The sequence below is a fragment of the Sander vitreus genome, chromosome 3 (assembly GCF_031162955.1).
Source record: "Sander vitreus isolate 19-12246 chromosome 3, sanVit1, whole genome shotgun sequence".
In the NCBI taxonomy this organism is placed as follows: Eukaryota; Metazoa; Chordata; class Actinopteri; order Perciformes; family Percidae; genus Sander; species Sander vitreus.
The window spans coordinates 15,019,085-15,036,520 of NC_135857.1; the positions used below are offsets into that span (position 1 = coordinate 15,019,085).

A 17,436-nucleotide genomic window follows, 5' to 3' on the forward strand; every position below is an offset into this window, starting at 1 on the left:
AGGAAAGTCTCATTTCTTCACACATTCAGATGAATGATCCAAATTGTCCCTCTAATGTATAGCATAGTGTAGAGTGTTTTTATCAAGCTCATCTACCACAACACTGTGTCAGCATGCAGTAGTGGCAACTTGCATCTGGCTCCTTCATTTAGGCAATCACTCTTCTCTGAAGCATCCATAACACCACAGGAGTACAGGCCCTAATTGATGCACCCCCCCAGCATCAGAATATAGCCGTTGAACAAAACAAAAGCTTTGCAGACGATTGGCAATGAATAATTGATTGATTTTGTAAGATATCTCTCTCTAATTGTTTAGTTTGTAAATATTTCATGGGTTGACGTTAAATCAGCCTCATGACAGATGTAGAGGGCAGCCTGCGATAAAGATCATTCAAGTTCAGGTCTTCTCTCTTCTGCCTGAAGGAATTCACTCTTATGGCTGAGACACACTGATTCATATACGGTACTTTTGTAAATAATTTCATGTGGTTTTTTTTGTTTTGTTTTTCTCAGGAGACTTTCATCAGGCCCAATACAAGTTTCACAATGTCAAACATTAAGTGCTACTGTAAAGCAGGCTTGCCTTTTGAATGTTTGAAATAATTCATGTTGCTCTTTATGTCTGTGCCCCTCCAATCAGCATGTAAGTACATTTGTGATATATCCCGAGTCAAGTTATATTTTACAGCTACAAGGTCTGGATGAGCTGGTGTTGATGAAAGGTCCTGTACAAACACACAGGCACCTGCATTTTAAATGTATATAAAAGCAAGCCCTTGGCTGGAGCCTCACGCTTGTGTTGTCTGTGTGCTATGCCACCTAGTGGCTGCTTCGGATGTTGCTTCTTCCCGTGATCCATGTAACCGGTACACCTGCTGTACATTTCTACAACATCACATTTGCTCCATCAGATACTGTGTGTTTCTGTCTCATGGTCCACCTTTTTAACCTGAAGAAGCTGAAGCTTTGAGCAAATACTGTATCAATCTGTACTGTATCGGTACGATTCCCTGGTCAGATAAGGAAGATTTATTCATTTATCAGTTCAGATGCAGTGTTATTCATTGGGTAGTTTTTATCTAATTCACATGGAACCTGTAAGTAATGTACCAGTACAAAGTGGGTACCATGGTGTTTCATTTTTACCTCAAACTTGATGATGATCATCCCACATTATTTTTGAACTCCCTGACAGCGGAAAGAAATGCATCATAATTTGAAGTGCTTCTTATTGGTGGAGTATCAGTGCTGTAGAGCTGCAAAGTTGAGCTTTTATTTGACCATTTACTGTATCACATCTGTCCTGTCTGTCTTGTCCACTAAGGCCAAATGATATTGGAAAAGAATTTGCATTGGAATATCTTTGATTAGGCTGGTTAACTGCTGCAGTTGTTCAGTTACCTGGTCAATTCAATCATAGCACTTTCATCTATAAATCCATACTTGCCTTACACTTAATGTAAAGTTTAGTTTCGCAACCTTGTAAAAAGAAAGCTGTGTAATGGTATTGTATGCTTCATGTTGGTGTAGGTTTTGGCCATTCTTTGATAACAACCTAAAGCGGGAACTGGGTCTTTCTCAAAGAGTCCATTATTTCTTTGTGGCATTTGAAGCCTTCTTAATACCACGCCAGACCAGTCAAAGCATCCAAAATATATGTTTATGACATTGAATGGCATTCGTTTATGACTTTGCACTCATCGTGCTTGGATGGATTTGTGGTGTCAGCCTAAATGTTTAAATACAATTAGTTATGATGTCAAATGTTATTCTCATGGCTGCCAACTAACAGATGTAGATGTTTTGACTTCTTCACTTAGTTTAAAGTTACGTGCCAAAAAAAGCAACATATGATATGTAAATAATCTAATAATTTATCAGTAATACTGTATATCTTTAAAATCATGAAAACATCTTTATGGTGATGGGCCCAATTTATCTTATTACATTTCATTCCTTCACAGAACACTTTGGCACTTGTATGCACTGCAATATCGTTGCTGCAGCAATATATCGATGTGCCCAACTATTCAGTTGTCAGTCTGTCTGCCCAGCAGTTTTCTGTCTGTCTTTCCACCTGTCTTTCTGTCAGGCCTGTTAAATGTCAGTTAGTGTGCCTACCTGTCTGTCCTCTCTGCCCCATTGTGTTCTTATGTTTCTTTGTCTCGTCTTTCTGCCTGTCAGGGCTGTTATTTGTCAGTGTGCCTACAGGTCTGTTTGTCTGTCTTCCAACCATGTCTCTTATTTATTTATTTTTTTGTCTTATCTGTCTCTCTGGTATTCAGTGTTGGTCGGAGGCGCGGCTGTTGAGCTTCACTGTAAACTGCTCGGCTGATTGGAAGGGACATTTTTCCAATGGCGCTGCGCTGCCTCTAATATTCTGTTTGTCGTCGGGTGTGAGGCTGATTTATCACGCCTCCTCTCCTGCTGACATTCAGATTCACTTTGATTGGCGGCTGGACTTGAATGACACCCACCACTACCAACACCGCTAACATCACCGCAGCTCACACGAATGCACACACTCAAATGTTCTGCACACTCATAGTCAGGTATACAGTGGATATGAATATGCCTATTATGCCAACATATACCCACTTACATTTAGACATGAAGACATGTCCTGGTATATATATATATATATATATACACACACACACACACACACACACACACACACTCACTCACAAACACACAGAGATTAAGTGGATAACTGTTCTGTTGACCTCTGTCTTCAGCATTGCTAATTTGTAAGTATTATATTGAGTTTATTGAACAACATGGACAGACTGCTGCTCTTCTGTTGTACTCTCACCTCCCGAACTCTATAATATAGTAGCCTTTCTCACTTCTAATACTTACTGTACCGGCCTAAGACCTAAGCTACCACACTCCTGCTGAATAACATCTCTCTTCTTCTTTTTCTCACCCTCTGTCCCTCCCTTCTCCCCCTCCAATCCCTCCTTAATAACTCTATAACTCACCTCAGCCTTGGATTTAATTGCTTATCTGTGTGTAAACGTATTAACCCTCAGCTGTATCTGTTTTGCTGCTGTCCCGGGGGCCTTACAAGCCTCTCTGACTGCCGTGCCTTACATCCAATGAATAGTCCTTCTCTGAGTGGTAATAGGGAATCAGCATCGTAGCAGCAAGCATTGGCGGCGTGTAAGAGATAAATCAGATTGGGGGTCTTGCTTTGCCAGTTTATTGAATCTAAATTGCGTGCGTGCGTGGCCCCCGCCGGCCCTACAAGGCCCATCCATCTCCCGGCTGATAATGGAGCGGGCCTGATTCCACCTGGTGGGTGCATTATTACATTTCCCCTCTAACGAGACCCAGCTAATCCTGCCAAGGGAGGAGGACAGACGAGAAGAGAGAGGAGGAGAGAAGAGAATAGGAGAGTAGAAGAGAAAAGTGAAGGAGGATGTTGGGGGAGGAGGAGAAGAAAGGAAAAAAAAAAAGAAGGGAAGAGAAAAGAGGTAGAAGAGGAGATTCTGTAACAAAACAATTGCCAACATCCTGGCAGGCTGCTGCTCCCTCCCACTCTCCCTCTTTCTCTCTTTCTCACTTTCTCTTCTCTCTGTTGCTGTGCATAAAACATCTTCTAGCGCCATCAGAGCTACATGGCCCCTGGGCCCCTGAGCTGCAATTACACTCATAATCACAATGCGATTTCACTGACGCTCGCCGCCCCTTCCTGCTGCCATTCCTCCTCTTTCCCTCCGCCCCTGCAGCCAAGACTGAACGAAGTCTAAATGAAGTGAAAGGCCTCTCCTCTCCCCAACACCCGGCCGTTTATTACCCGCTTTAATAAAAGTCCATCACAGAATTATCCTACAATGAACTGGAGCCACTAAGTTGCCAAGAAATATACTTCCAATAAGCAGCCTCTGCACACCGACATGCCTATATTTCTAGATGGCTACAGCTGTGAGGCTTAATTCTTTTTATATGCAACTGTAATGTTAACATGCTTTTCATGATAGTGCAGCAAAGTGTTGCTGTAATGTATTTTTTTGTAGTTTATCTTTTTTTTTTTTTTTAAAAGCTGAGCTCTTTATTGATGTCATTAAATTGTATCCCTGGCTCAGCGCTCAGGCCTACTTTCATTGTTTTGAGGGGGCATGAGCCCCGTGAGGCCATGCACTGATGAGAGATGGATAAACAGTTTGATTTGCTGCTATCGCCCCCAGGCACAGTGTACTGGAGAGATGAGCAAGAGAAAGCATAAAACAATGGGGAGGGGTGGGAGAGGGCAAAACAGAAGGAGAGAAGACAGAGCGAGAGGATAAGAGAACCTGTTGGGGGAGGGATGAAGGGATAGAGGTGGAGGATAAACATGCAAACAAAAAGAGGCGACAAATCACTCATGTTGTTTGTGTGCACGCAGGCAATGCTTTTCCTCTTATTTCTGCTTGTTTGTCTGTTTCCCCTCGCTGTCAGTTCTTCCTTTTTCCTACATGGCCCCCATCTATCAGCCTATCTCCCTTTTTTGCCCTCTTCTTTCTCCCCTGTCTCCCTCCCCTCTCCATCACACCAACAATACTGCTCCATCTCCTACCTGCCTCTCGGTAGCCCCGAGCAAAGAGGGAAGTGTGCACAAACACAAATACACATCTGTGCATACAAACAGAAAAGTCATGAATGTAGTTGTGAAGAGATGCAGGATGATGCAGCCCATGGTTTAGTTTTTGGTACAAACACAAACTTACTAAATTATGACACACACACGCACGTATGCACGCACACACACGCTAGCTGAGGGAGGTAGAGGAAGGTTCAGTCATCCATGTAGAGTCATTGTTAGTAAAGATGTGGAACCTCCAGATTTAACCACCCGTAACAGCAGTGTGACGGTTCTTTGTCTACGCCAATTACTGAACAAAAACAGCAGCGCAGTCACAGAGAGACTAGCGCAACCCATGGCCTTCTGCATCCAAACACACACGCACACACACACGCACGCATGCACGCGCATGCATGCGATGTATGTGCTGTATCTTTATCTAACGTACTTGCTCTCAGTTCAAAGTCTAGCACCAAGTCACAACACAAAACACAAAAAGAGACACAAAACGAGGAACGTACACAAAACGCACACATGCAGAAATGTAAATAAATAAACCACATTCGGACGCCCACAGCTGTGCCCTAACAAAAATTCTGTAAGCGCTCACAAACACTTACACCCACTCTTATATTGTATTAACTTCCCCAAAACAGTGCAGAGCTCTCATCCCCCCCCCCCCCACCCCCTTCTCTCTCTCTTCTGCTCGCTCTCGTCTTCTGTTTCTCCCTCTTTTTTTCTCTAAGTTTAAACTCATTAAGTGTAATGATATTGGAGACTCAATTTTACATAGCTCACTCATCAACCAAGTGAGATAGCAATAAAGGCGAATGGCTCCGCCGAGGCCTTAACGCTGCAAAATAAATGATGCGCCGCAACGGAAATGTAATTAATTCAGAAGCAGTATTGATAGTCCTGCCATACACGGCATTATATTTTTTAATGTGGCTTAACATCTTGATTATTCAGGGGGAAAGGCGGAGGAAAAGGGAGCCAAGACAACACGGCTCACGATGAGAGATGCTTAAAATGCCCTGACGAGTGTTTACTCCCGCAGCCTCACTTTCTCTTAAGCTTTTCATTATGCCGAGACGATAAACAGCTCTCAGGAAGACTCAATGATTTTCACAGGGGTATGAAGGGAAAGCAGAGAAGGGTGCTGTCTGGTAGAGAAAGGAATAAAGGCATGATTCATATTTTTGTTGATTTGCACGCTTACTGTTGATCCAGTGATGTGTTCTCTAGTAATCTCCATTGTGATGACTATCAAATAACAGTATTTCCCACAGAAATAACTGTTGTTCCTTGCGCATACAAATGTTTTTTTATTTATTTATTTTAAATGGGATCGTCAAATTTAAATAAAAACTGGTCAATTTATTTATTTGTCTTATTTTCAGAACATATATTATCATATATCATGAATAATAATCAATTCCTTAATATCTCAATGTATCTTTAAACATGCTCTAAATGTTTTCTATAATAAAACCATTATGATGTTCCAAAAGTTCTGCTTTGCTCCTAACGCTGCCGTCTCCTGTCTTTCTCTTCAGCTAAGACAGACGAGGTGCTGAAGGCCAAAGTAGCCAAGAGAGAGGAGGAGGCGCGGAAGAAACTACAGGATGGTGAGTTATACGTGTGGGTCTGTCGTAGAGCCAACATGTGGAATTTGACACCAACGCCAAACTAGTTGTAGAAGTTCTGAATTGACAACACACAAAGGAAAACAAAAAACATAAACCATAAAAGATGTAACAAAAAAAAGTGCAACATCAAAGTTGTTGGCAAGATAGCTGAACTGAAATAATGAAATAAATCAAGTTAGCTTTGTTTTATATTTTGTTCTCCAATCAAGTAGCCACTAGCAAAATTACCTTTTGAGGAGCGGGAGCACAAAATACCAAAACGTGTTGTTGCCTATAAGACATCTGTTGCACAACTTCTGTCCTAAATCAGCTGGAGCATGTTTATCTGATAAAAACAAAAAGGCTAACGAGTAATGTGTGCAATTTAACAGGTTTTATAAAGCTTTCACATCATGAATGTGAATGTGTGAGTGCAACAACAAAAATGTTTGTGTATATTTAGTTTATGTAAAGCCCCGCCTATGCTCGTGTTTCATGTGTCAGGCATTGCAGTATTTTTGCAGTCCGTGCCCTCTCTGCAACATTAGTGATGTAACACACTTAAACACATCCAATATGGTTACATCAAGGGATTCATGTAAGCGCCGTTGTCTTGTAAACAAGAATGCGACATCTAAACATGAACTTGCTGATGCTGATTACGCTCCTTAGTTTATATTAAGACGTCTGTAATCTACATAAAGATACGTAGGCAGAAATGTGCTTATCATTGCAGGCAGTAAATTTACCCCCCTCTGCCAATACTACAACCAACATATGACATGCAGACACACACACACACACACGTACACACAAAGATTATATCGATACACATTCAAATAAAGTCAAGAGTAATTTGTAGTGGATATGCTAGCAGTAAAAGTCCTTGGATAGAATAATGACCCTGGTCCTTGCTCATAAATGAGAATATCAAATGTGCTGTTATCAACCGCCCTCTGTGTGTGTGTGTGTGTGTGTGTGTGTGTGTGTGTGTGTGTGTGTACATGTACAAATTGGCATGTGTAGTAGCATAATTTGTTCTAGTGTGAGTGTTTTTATATCGCTGGATTCTCTCTCTCCAATTTTTTTGTGTCATTCTTTTTGTGCATCGAGCAGGCATGGCACTGTGACCTTTAAAGTTAGCTGACCTTTTAGCCAAATGAAAGTCCAGTCATCAGAAACTAATTAGCCCTGCACTCTTGCTTTGGTCCCCTCAGTTCTGGGAAGGATATATTCCTTTTTTTTTTCTTTTTTTTTAGCCTCTCCACCATTCTCACATTAATGTTATTCATTTTTCTTGGTCTTATCGCTCTGTCTGTCTGTTTCCTCCTCCTACTTTCTGTCTCACATACCTTCTTTCTTCCCACCTCCATTTGTCCTCATCAACCATTTCCACCTCTTTCCTGCCCTCTTCTGTGTCTTTCTTACTCTTTTCCTTCTCCTGCTTCTTTCTTCTCTGTGTGGAAGCATTGCCAAAGTGATGACTAAGTACTTTGCTTGGGGCAACAGAGCAAGTCTCCCAATCAAATAGCTTTCTTAAGCTAAGTTCACACTGCACTGTTGCCTCTTTTTGGATTCAGTTGACTGCTTTGCTCAAAGCTCCCTCATCCCCCGATCCATTCGTTTTGTGTGAAATAAGTTTTTGGTGCTTGATTGTGTAGTAGAGCGGTGCAACACAGCATGCTGTGCAGGCGCTGGCTTCGAGGACGATAATTTTGTTCCCTGCACAGGGACACAAAAGGAGATCAGAGAGGCTTGACAAAGCGGCCCTGATGATTTGCCCTTGCCTTGGTAGCGGGAGAAGCCAGTGGCACCTTCACAATACATATGAACAACACATCCACTCACATAGACACAAGCAGAGTCATCCAGCTCCATCCTCTTCTGGCCTTCCTTCCAGCACAACTAAAATGGAGGAGGTGGGCCACTGCTGCTGCTAAACAGCAGATCACCAAGGGTCTCCGTATTCCCTGCAGGGCCTCTTAGAGGTCAACACAACTAAAAAGTTTACACTTGAACTCTTAAGTCAACTGAAATGAGAAAACCTTTAAAGAGAATGGAGGGGAGAAGTGAAGAACACTACCACCTACACTCCTCGTTCGTAAATAGATTCACATCCTAGACTGGCAATGTGTTTGAGTTAGTTTAGCCCTAATCGAACTACCGAGATCTGATTCATGTGAATGCTATGATATGCAAGCTATTATTGTAGCAAACTGTGCCTGCATACTGCGGAGCCCTGCGAGAATAGAGGTTTTATCAGCAGGGTTTACCGAGCGTAAGAGAAGGAGAGGATCAATAACTGACCCTGTGGTCATCAGTTAACAAAGTAGTCTCCACTTAAAGAGTGCTTGGCTCTCTGGTTAAGGGCATCCAGATGATGCTAGTGGTTGAAAAAGGAAACAAGTGATATGAAAGGGTGTGAATATGAGAGGGGAGGATGGTTCCTTTGTTAGTTGCATGCCTTGTTTAGGCTATTAAAGCTGAGAGATGTTATTTGTGTGCCCAGGAGGCTTTAAGCTAACATAGTGAGTGTCCAGCTATAATAAGACGGACTGACTGCCAGTGTAACACAGTCTGTTTGTGTGGACTGTACTGTCAGCTGGCACTGTACTCAAGGCAATGTATAACCAGAGTAGCTGTGTGTGGTGGTACTGTATGTAGGGCTGGATGTTAAACTAAATATATCAAATTACCAACATTATGAATCTCTTTCCGACCTAAACATAGGGCTGTGCAATAAATCAAATTTTTAATCACAAAAACGAAGTGAGTAATCGAGAAAAAACGATTATTTTGCACATTACGTCTTGCAAGTTAACTCTTATTTTGTCTTGTGTTCTGAATGAAAAAAGAAAAGTTCAAATGGGAAAAGTACAGTATTAAGGGAAATTTCACAGTTCAAGGTGTTTCATGGTTTATTTGTTTAACTGTTTAACTTTTTTTTAATTCAATAATTGCAAGAAAACTGAACTAAAAGTCGATGAGTAATCGTGTGAAATAATCGTGATTTCAATATTGACAAAAAATATTTGTGATTAGGATTTTTTTTCCATAATCTAGCAGCCCTACCGAAACATACTTACCTACCTGTGGATCAGGAGACCCTGCTTTGTGTCTCATTACAGTCAGATCCAAGTAGTGCTTCCTCCCATTTTTTTTGTTAAATTCCCTCATGTTGTTTTTTAATGTTTGTCTTTTTTTGAACTGACGATAAATACGACAACCTGTGACATCTATCCAGATGTGTTACCAACCAATGTGCTGGTCACGTTGTTATTAAACTGGAAGATATGAAAACAAGTCAGCACAAGTAAAAAAAACATATAGGGATGTAACTATGTAATTATTGCTATTATTGATCGACCTGCATCTTTTTTCTCGATATATAAAACTTATATATTTTAAATAGTGAAAAATGCCAAATATTATATCCCAGCACCCGTCGTGATTGCGTATTCTAATTATTTGTTTTATCCAACTGGAATAATCTAAAGCCCAAAATATTCAGTTTACTATCACATATGACAAGGATTCAAATCCTCACATTTAAGAAAAACCTGGTGCCAGTAAATGTTTGGCTTTGTTAGATGAAAAAGGTTTATTAGTTAAAATTATCAAAATAGTTGCTGATTAATTTTCTGTCGATCCACTAATCAAGTAATTATCTAACCCTTTATACAAATGGTACATGTTGTTAAAGTAAATGTGATCATTTATTTTAATACAGATTTTAGATCATATTGTATGTATTTATTTGTTGCTCATTTCTCAGAAGCATGTCAGTTCAAAGATTACAAGATGTTCCCGTCCAACTGGGATTGATGGCGAGAAATTAAGTGAGAGAATTTAAAATATGATGAGAAAGAGAGATGTCTCCATTACGTGTGTGTGTGTGTGTGTGTGTGTGTGTGTGTTAGAGTGTGGATCGGGCCGCATTTTTCTGTCCGAGCCCGGCCCGTGTCCAACAGAGCAGTAACCGAACCCGACCTGAGCCCGACAGGCATTAAGATATTTATGTCCGAGCCCGACACAGTTCAAATCTCATTTTTTTCTAATACTAATGACACATGTACATTTGTTTGTGTGGAAAGCCCGCTTTTATAAAGCAACTGTAGGAAGGCATTCGGAAATGTCAACAGATGAGCGCATCAGCGCACACGGGGCAACAAGCGCACGTTAACACAGACGCGCACCTACATAATAAGCTGTTTTAAATTCAAAATGTTCAATGCCTTATCGCACTGATGTGACCGAACACTGAACATCATTTCTAAATATCTGTCCGAAACCGGCCCGGTCTGTCGGGTTCCGTTGGGCTCGGGTTGGGTATCCATCCACCGTGTGTGTGTGTGCGTGTGTGTGTTTAAGGCTTTATTAAGACCTTGTGTTAATTCCTCCTGCTTTTCTTTATATACTTCATGTCCAGCCTATTTTAGGAGAAAATTAACACATCAACCACTTGACATGAAAATTGGTGTCAAATGCTTGATAACCCCAATTTATCCCCACACCCTCGTTCATGTGTCGTTCATAAGGCACTGACAGAAACATATTTTTATTTATGCAGACACTCTCCGACACACAGAGTTATGCAGATATGGATTGGACACTAGCCTATAGCCTGCGGATGGTATTTTAGCCCTTATGCTGCTCTGTCCCCATTACCTCAAACCACCACCAGATTGGGAGATCATATATTTTAATGAGACGTATAATAGCTCTTTAACCCATATCATTAGGGGAATATATACCTACCGTTTGCTCTTTTGGCAGTTAAACGAAAGGACTGTTTCCCTAATTACGCGGTGTGTAGGACAGGTCATGGGTTGGGTGTGTACCTGTCTGTGTGTGTCTCTGTTCAGGAATTATATGACCATTAAATATTCAGCCGCAGACCCCCTCCTGCTCACTCTCCCCCTCCTCACTTCCTCGACCTAGCATCCATTAACGCCTCATCACCGTTTAACTAGCTCTGTTGTCAATCACCATAGGGCCTGGGCTGAAACAGAAAATGTCTGGATTTGGTTTCTTGCCTTACTTGTTCAACATAAATACAGAATACACATCTTCACCGACTGTAGGATGCCTCAGTCAAATCAATATAAGTGAAATATCGTTAGAGGTGCATATACCCGCAACGTCATAAATATATATATATATATATATATATATACATACATACATATGTCTCTTGTTAGTTGTGATTACATGCTCTACTAAACAATTTGTCAGTCAGCTAAAATTTCCGCTCTGCATGCTAGCGTCTGCATACAATAACGGTGTGGGTGTGTTCGTCCATAATAAACGATGTGATCCCTTTTCTAATTGAAAATAATAACTAATCCACGGATAACAAGCTCTTGTATAATCCAGAGCCATATCCCTTCAGTTCTGGCCTATCTCGGCTGTAATAAAAGACAGGAAATGAGAGGCAAGTGAGAGTGGTGGCTTGGACATTGACGCTTAATGTAATCTGCCTTGAAATCAAATTATTTGACCTGGAAAGCCTAACAATACAAAACTCCTGCCGGGCTGCTGTTAAATATTTAGCACGTGCCTGTCATGAATACAAATGGTGCACAAATTAGAATCTACAGGCGCGTGACCCCCATATCACACCCCGGGAGCACAGGGGGGCTGGCTCTGCTTTAAATGTTTTAATTACTGGGGCCATGGTGTGGCGTGCCATGCTACCTCGCCGATCAGCATCGCCGCTGCTCAGGCTGCCACTTGAAGGACAAGCGGTAAAATTCATCTGCTGGTAAACACGAGTGATCTGGTGTCCATGATCTCATCACATTAACTAAAACATGAGGATTCAATAAGGAGAGTGTCTGAATTATACCAAGCTATAATTATAGTTCCCAGCATCCTCTCTCAGGGTAGAGCTTTATACTTTTTGTTAACTGTATTCTTTCCACCGGCTATATGATCTACCTCAGGGCTCGAGGGAGGCACTGTATTGCTCTTGTGCACTCTGCGCTGAAGAAAGATCTGTCTCAGTGATTTTGATGTAAGAAAATCTGGTTTGTATCGATTCGATATTGATTAGTGTAGTAAGCCTCATCTCCTGTCGTTACTTCAGATAAATGGCCTTATTTGTTGTGTTATTATGTTCAACACAATCATGCCGGAATAGTCAGAGGAATATTGAACCGACACTTCATTGGCTTTATGGGTTCTATTTGTTCCAGGAATTAAAGGATGTTTTGTGCATTGACAATCAATTACGCCTTCACTTAAAGCTGTGTTTTAAACAGAATCTTATCTTATCTCTTTCTGATTTTTGTCCTGCCGAAATAATGATTGATTTAGAGATGAATAGTGCCACACGTTCGGTCTAGCCATCTCTCTTTTTATTTTCTCCTCTCTCCTCCCAATTCATTCAGGTTTGTGGTTCCCCCCACCTTGAAATGATTAGTTATGCAAGGCTTGTAAGCACTGAATCAGAGTTATGGTCCCTGGGGAAATAAATTTGGCAGAAAATCAGTGTGGGAAGATTTAATTATCACAAGGAGACCTTTTTTCCTTGTCTTGGCCCACTGAAGCCCAAACTACACTCTCTCTCTCTCTCTCTCTCTCTCTCTCTCTCTCTCTCTCTTTCTTTCTCTCTCGTCCCTCTCTCTCTCTCTCTCTCTCTCTCTCTCTCTCTGGTGCTATGCTCAGCTCCACACACTGCAGCCAAAAAAAAACCTGGCGTGCAGCATGGACGCCAGCCCTCTCCTTCCCTTCCTTCTCCTCCCAATTTGTTTCATTGCACGGTGATAAGCCAAGCAATTACTGCTTTATTGATTTTTCATCGCTGCAAATTTAAAGTTGATTTTTTTCCACCCCCTACCTCTCGCTTCCCCTTTCCTCCCTTGGAGATGGCTCGGCAAGGTGATTAGGTGACCTCCTGTCCTGAGCACTGCTGGTCCTGTGAACAAGGGGAGGCGCATGCCGAATTCTGCTAACCCCACGTGACCCTTTGTTGTCCCGGGGTAATGGGATGCTGATGCTGCCCGGCGTTGCTGTCCCTTCTGCAGCTATGGAGCCTACAGCATAATCATATAAGGATATCTACGGAATGACATGTTTGACCTAATAGCAGCCTAGCTATCTCTGCCATAGGCTAGATTACACAGAGATTGACCATGCAAGCTTCCAACCTGTGTTCATTCAGGTCAAGAGGACAAATGATTGACAGCACCCTTTTAACCTCTGTGATTGGTAATCGTTTCTTGGGTCACCCTTATCAATTAACCTGCTACCAGTAGACCGATGTGTGTTCAGCAACCTCGCTTGAGTAACCAGGCTGATTCCCGTCCATCCTGTTTAGGTTTAGGATAGTGTCACGCAAACTGGTTTAAAATTAGATATTGAATGTGAAAATGTGTCTTGATTCAATTAATGTTAAGTACTGAATAATAAAATTGGTTTAAATGTGCTTTCATACAGCAACAAACGTTTTTTAATTATAAAATTAAAAATAATAAATAAATAATCGTTAAAATGTAATTTTATAAGAATTTTACTTTTTAAAAATCCTGAAAATTGAACAGTAAATGCAGCTAAATAATGTGTGTAACTATTTTTAGCCAGAGTAACGTAGCATCACTATTAGGAGATTAAAGGTAGAGTATTAGTTTGCGGCTCTAACTGAAAACATTCCCAGTATGTGAAAGTGACTTAGACACACACACACACACACACACACACACACACACACACACACACACACACACACACACTGGTGAATCTACAGGCGCGTGACCCCCATATCACACCCCGGGAGCACAGGGGGGCTGGCTCTGCTTTAAATGTTTTAATTACTGGGGCCATGGTGTGGCGTGCCATGCTACCTCGCCGATCAGCATCGCCGCTGCTCAGGCTGCCACTTGAAGGACAAGCGGTAAAATTCATCTGCTGGTAAACACGAGTGATCTGGTGTCCATGATCTCATCACATTAACTAAAACATGAGGATTCAATAAGGAGAGTGTCTGAATTATACCAAGCTATAATTATAGTTCCCAGCATCCTCTCTCAGGGTAGAGCTTTATACTTTTTTGTTAACTGTATTCTTTCCACCGGCTATATGATCTACCTCAGGGCTCGAGGGAGGCACTGTATTGCTCTTGTGCACTCTGCGCTGAAGAAAGATCTGTCTCAGTGATTTTGATGTAAGAAAATCTGGTTTGTATCGATTCGATATTGATTAGTGTAGTAAGCCTCATCTCCTGTCGTTACTTCAGATAAATGGCCTTATTTGTTGTGTTATTATGTTCAACACAATCATGCCGGAATAGTCAGAGGAATATTGAACCGACACTTCATTGGCTTTATGGGTTCTATTTGTTCCAGGAATTAAAGGATGTTTTGTGCATTGACAATCAATTACGCCTTCACTTAAAGCTGTGTTTTAAACAGAATCTTATCTTATCTCTTTCTGATTTTTGTCCTGCCGAAATAATGATTGATTTAGAGATGAATAGTGCCACACGTTCGGTCTAGCCATCTCTCTTTTTATTTTCTCCTCTCTCCTCCCAATTCATTCAGGTTTGTGGTTCCCCCCACCTTGAAATGATTAGTTATGCAAGGCTTGTAAGCACTGAATCAGAGTTATGGTCCCTGGGGAAATAAATTTGGCAGAAAATCAGTGTGGGAAGATTTAATTATCACAAGGAGACCTTTTTTCCTTGTCTTGGCCCACTGAAGCCCAAACTACTCTCTCTCTCTCTCTCTCTCTCTCTCTCTCTCTCTCTCTCTCTCTCTCTCTCTCTCTCTCTCTCTCTCTCTGTCCCTCTCTCTCTCTCTCTCTCTCTCTCTCTCTCTCTCTCTCTGGTGCTATGCTCAGCTCCACACACTGCAGCCAAAAAAAAACCTGGCGTGCAGCATGGACGCCAGCCCTCTCCTTCCCTTCCTTCTCCTCCCAATTTGTTTCATTGCACGGTGATAAGCCAAGCAATTACTGCTTTATTGATTTTTCATCGCTGCAAATTTAAAGTTGATTTTTTTCCACCCCCTACCTCTCGCTTCCCCTTTCCTCCCTTGGAGATGGCTCGGCAAGGTGATTAGGTGACCTCCTGTCCTGAGCACTGCTGGTCCTGTGAACAAGGGAGGCGCATGCCGAGTCTGCTAACCCCACGTGACCCTTTGTTGTCCCGGGGTAATGGGATGCTGATGCTGCCCGGCGTTGCTGTCCCTTCTGCAGCTATGGAGCCTACAGCATAATCATATAAGGATATCTACGGAATGACATGTTTGACCTAATAGCAGCCTAGCTATCTCTGCCATAGGCTAGATTACACAGAGATTGACCATGCAAGCTTCCAACCTGTGTTCATTCAGGTCAAGAGGACAAATGATTGACAGCACCCTTTTAACCTCTGTGATTGGTAATCGTTTCTTGGGTCACCCTTATCAATTAACCTGCTACCAGTAGACCGATGTGTGTTCAGCAACCTCGCTTGAGTAACCAGGCTGATTCCCGTCCATCCTGTTTAGGTTTAGGATAGTGTCACGCAAACTGGTTTAAAATTAGATATTGAATGTGAAAATGTGTCTTGATTCAATTAATGTTAAGTACTGAATAATAAAATTGGTTTAAATGTGCTTTCATACAGCAACAAACGTTTTTTAATTATAAAATTAAAAATAATAAATAAATAATCGTTAAAATGTAATTTTATAAGAATTTTACTTTTAAAAATCCTGAAAATTGAACAGTAAATGCAGCTAAATAATGTGTGTAACTATTTTAGCCAGAGTAACGTAGCATCACTATTAGGAGATTAAAGGTAGAGTATTAGTTTGCGGCTCTAACTGAAAACATTCCCAGTATGTGAAAGTGACTTAGACACACACACACACACACACACACACACACACACACACCGGTATGTCTGGACATGATCATACACAGCAGTAGTGTACTTGGTTCAGTCTAACAGGGTGGTCAGACTGCTGTGATTAGACATACCCGCAGACTGTTGCAGGTCAAAGTGCTGGCATCCTGGGTGGCTCTGGCCATGTGGTATTCCCAAAAGCTTTGTCATTAGACATCAGAGGTCACTTAAGATGTGTGTGTGTGTGTGTGTGTGTGTGTGTGTGTGTGTGTGTGTGTGCGTGTGCGTGTGGCGTGGCTTTTTGCATTACTGTATAAAAGAAAGTGTACATGCACACGTGAAAAGGTCAATACACAGCATAAAACTACTAATACTTCATTGAAATGTACGAGAGTATATTGTTATAACAGAGTAGCAAAAAGTAATAATACATACTGACACATCATTGGTCATTGGTCAGTTCCCTTTTTGCCTCTGTTCACATGGGACCCGGATCTACAACTGTATTTCCAAATACTTCACTGAAAAACGGGTATCCATCACAAACTCAAACTTGCAGTGTTCAATTTCCCAAGTGAGTGCCTCAGCACAATTTGTATTGCTCAACTGTTGAGTACATCAGATTATAGCCTCTTGGGTTTAATGATTTAAACTTCTGTTTAGTAACCCTTATAAGTATACCTTTATGCTGGTTGGGAGTACACACCAGCACAGCTGACAGAAATCAAACATATCAGGACTGACTGGACTAATGTCATGCATATGTAGTCACACAACTACATATGCATTTCTTTCCTGTAATTTAAGCCATGAAGGATGATTTTGATATACATGCAATTGATGATGTCACTCTTGTTATTTTTGCACTTCCTACAATAAGGCAGAATGCGACAGGAAAAAAAAAAGTGTAATGTATTACACAATGCCAAGGTTATTAGTCTTCTGAGGTCAGAAGAGGAGGAGGTAGGGGGCATTTGTCTAATTAATTACGACTCCGGCGCACGCACGCACGCACGCACACACACACACGCAGCCATGACCTTTAATAATATAGTTTGTAGCAGACCACACAAACAGGAGACTCGCTGTCCCTTTTCCTCTCTCACCAACACACACACACACACACACACACACACACACACACACACACACACACACACACACACACATAGGAGCCAGCAGAGTGAAAGGGAAAATCAATTACAACCCAACTAAGGGGAAAGAGTTGGTTGCTTGATGGCTACACGTCAAGAAGACTGTAGGTCACGAGGTGTGTGTGCCTGTTTGTGTGTCGATGTTCATATATTAGCGTATGTGAAAATCGAGCCCGTTTCCTGGATTCAGATTACATCATTTTCATTTTAAAGACCTTTCTCCAATTAAGTAATTAGCTGCTTGGTGTTTCTCTAA

The 17,436-nt window shown here is 41.5% G+C and overlaps 1 protein-coding gene across 2 annotated transcripts in view; it reads left to right on the plus strand.

Annotated features, from left to right (window-relative positions):
• The window catches only part of rsrc1 (arginine/serine-rich coiled-coil 1), a 127,136-nt gene that overhangs the window by 97,184 nt on the left and 12,516 nt on the right, over positions 1-17,436 (plus strand). For both annotated transcript variants that reach the window (XM_078246206.1, XM_078246205.1), the window contains exon 7: positions 6,126-6,197. In XM_078246206.1, the coding sequence (XP_078102332.1) occupies positions 6,126-6,197 (72 nt within the window). The remainder of the gene's footprint in view (positions 1-6,125; positions 6,198-17,436) is intronic.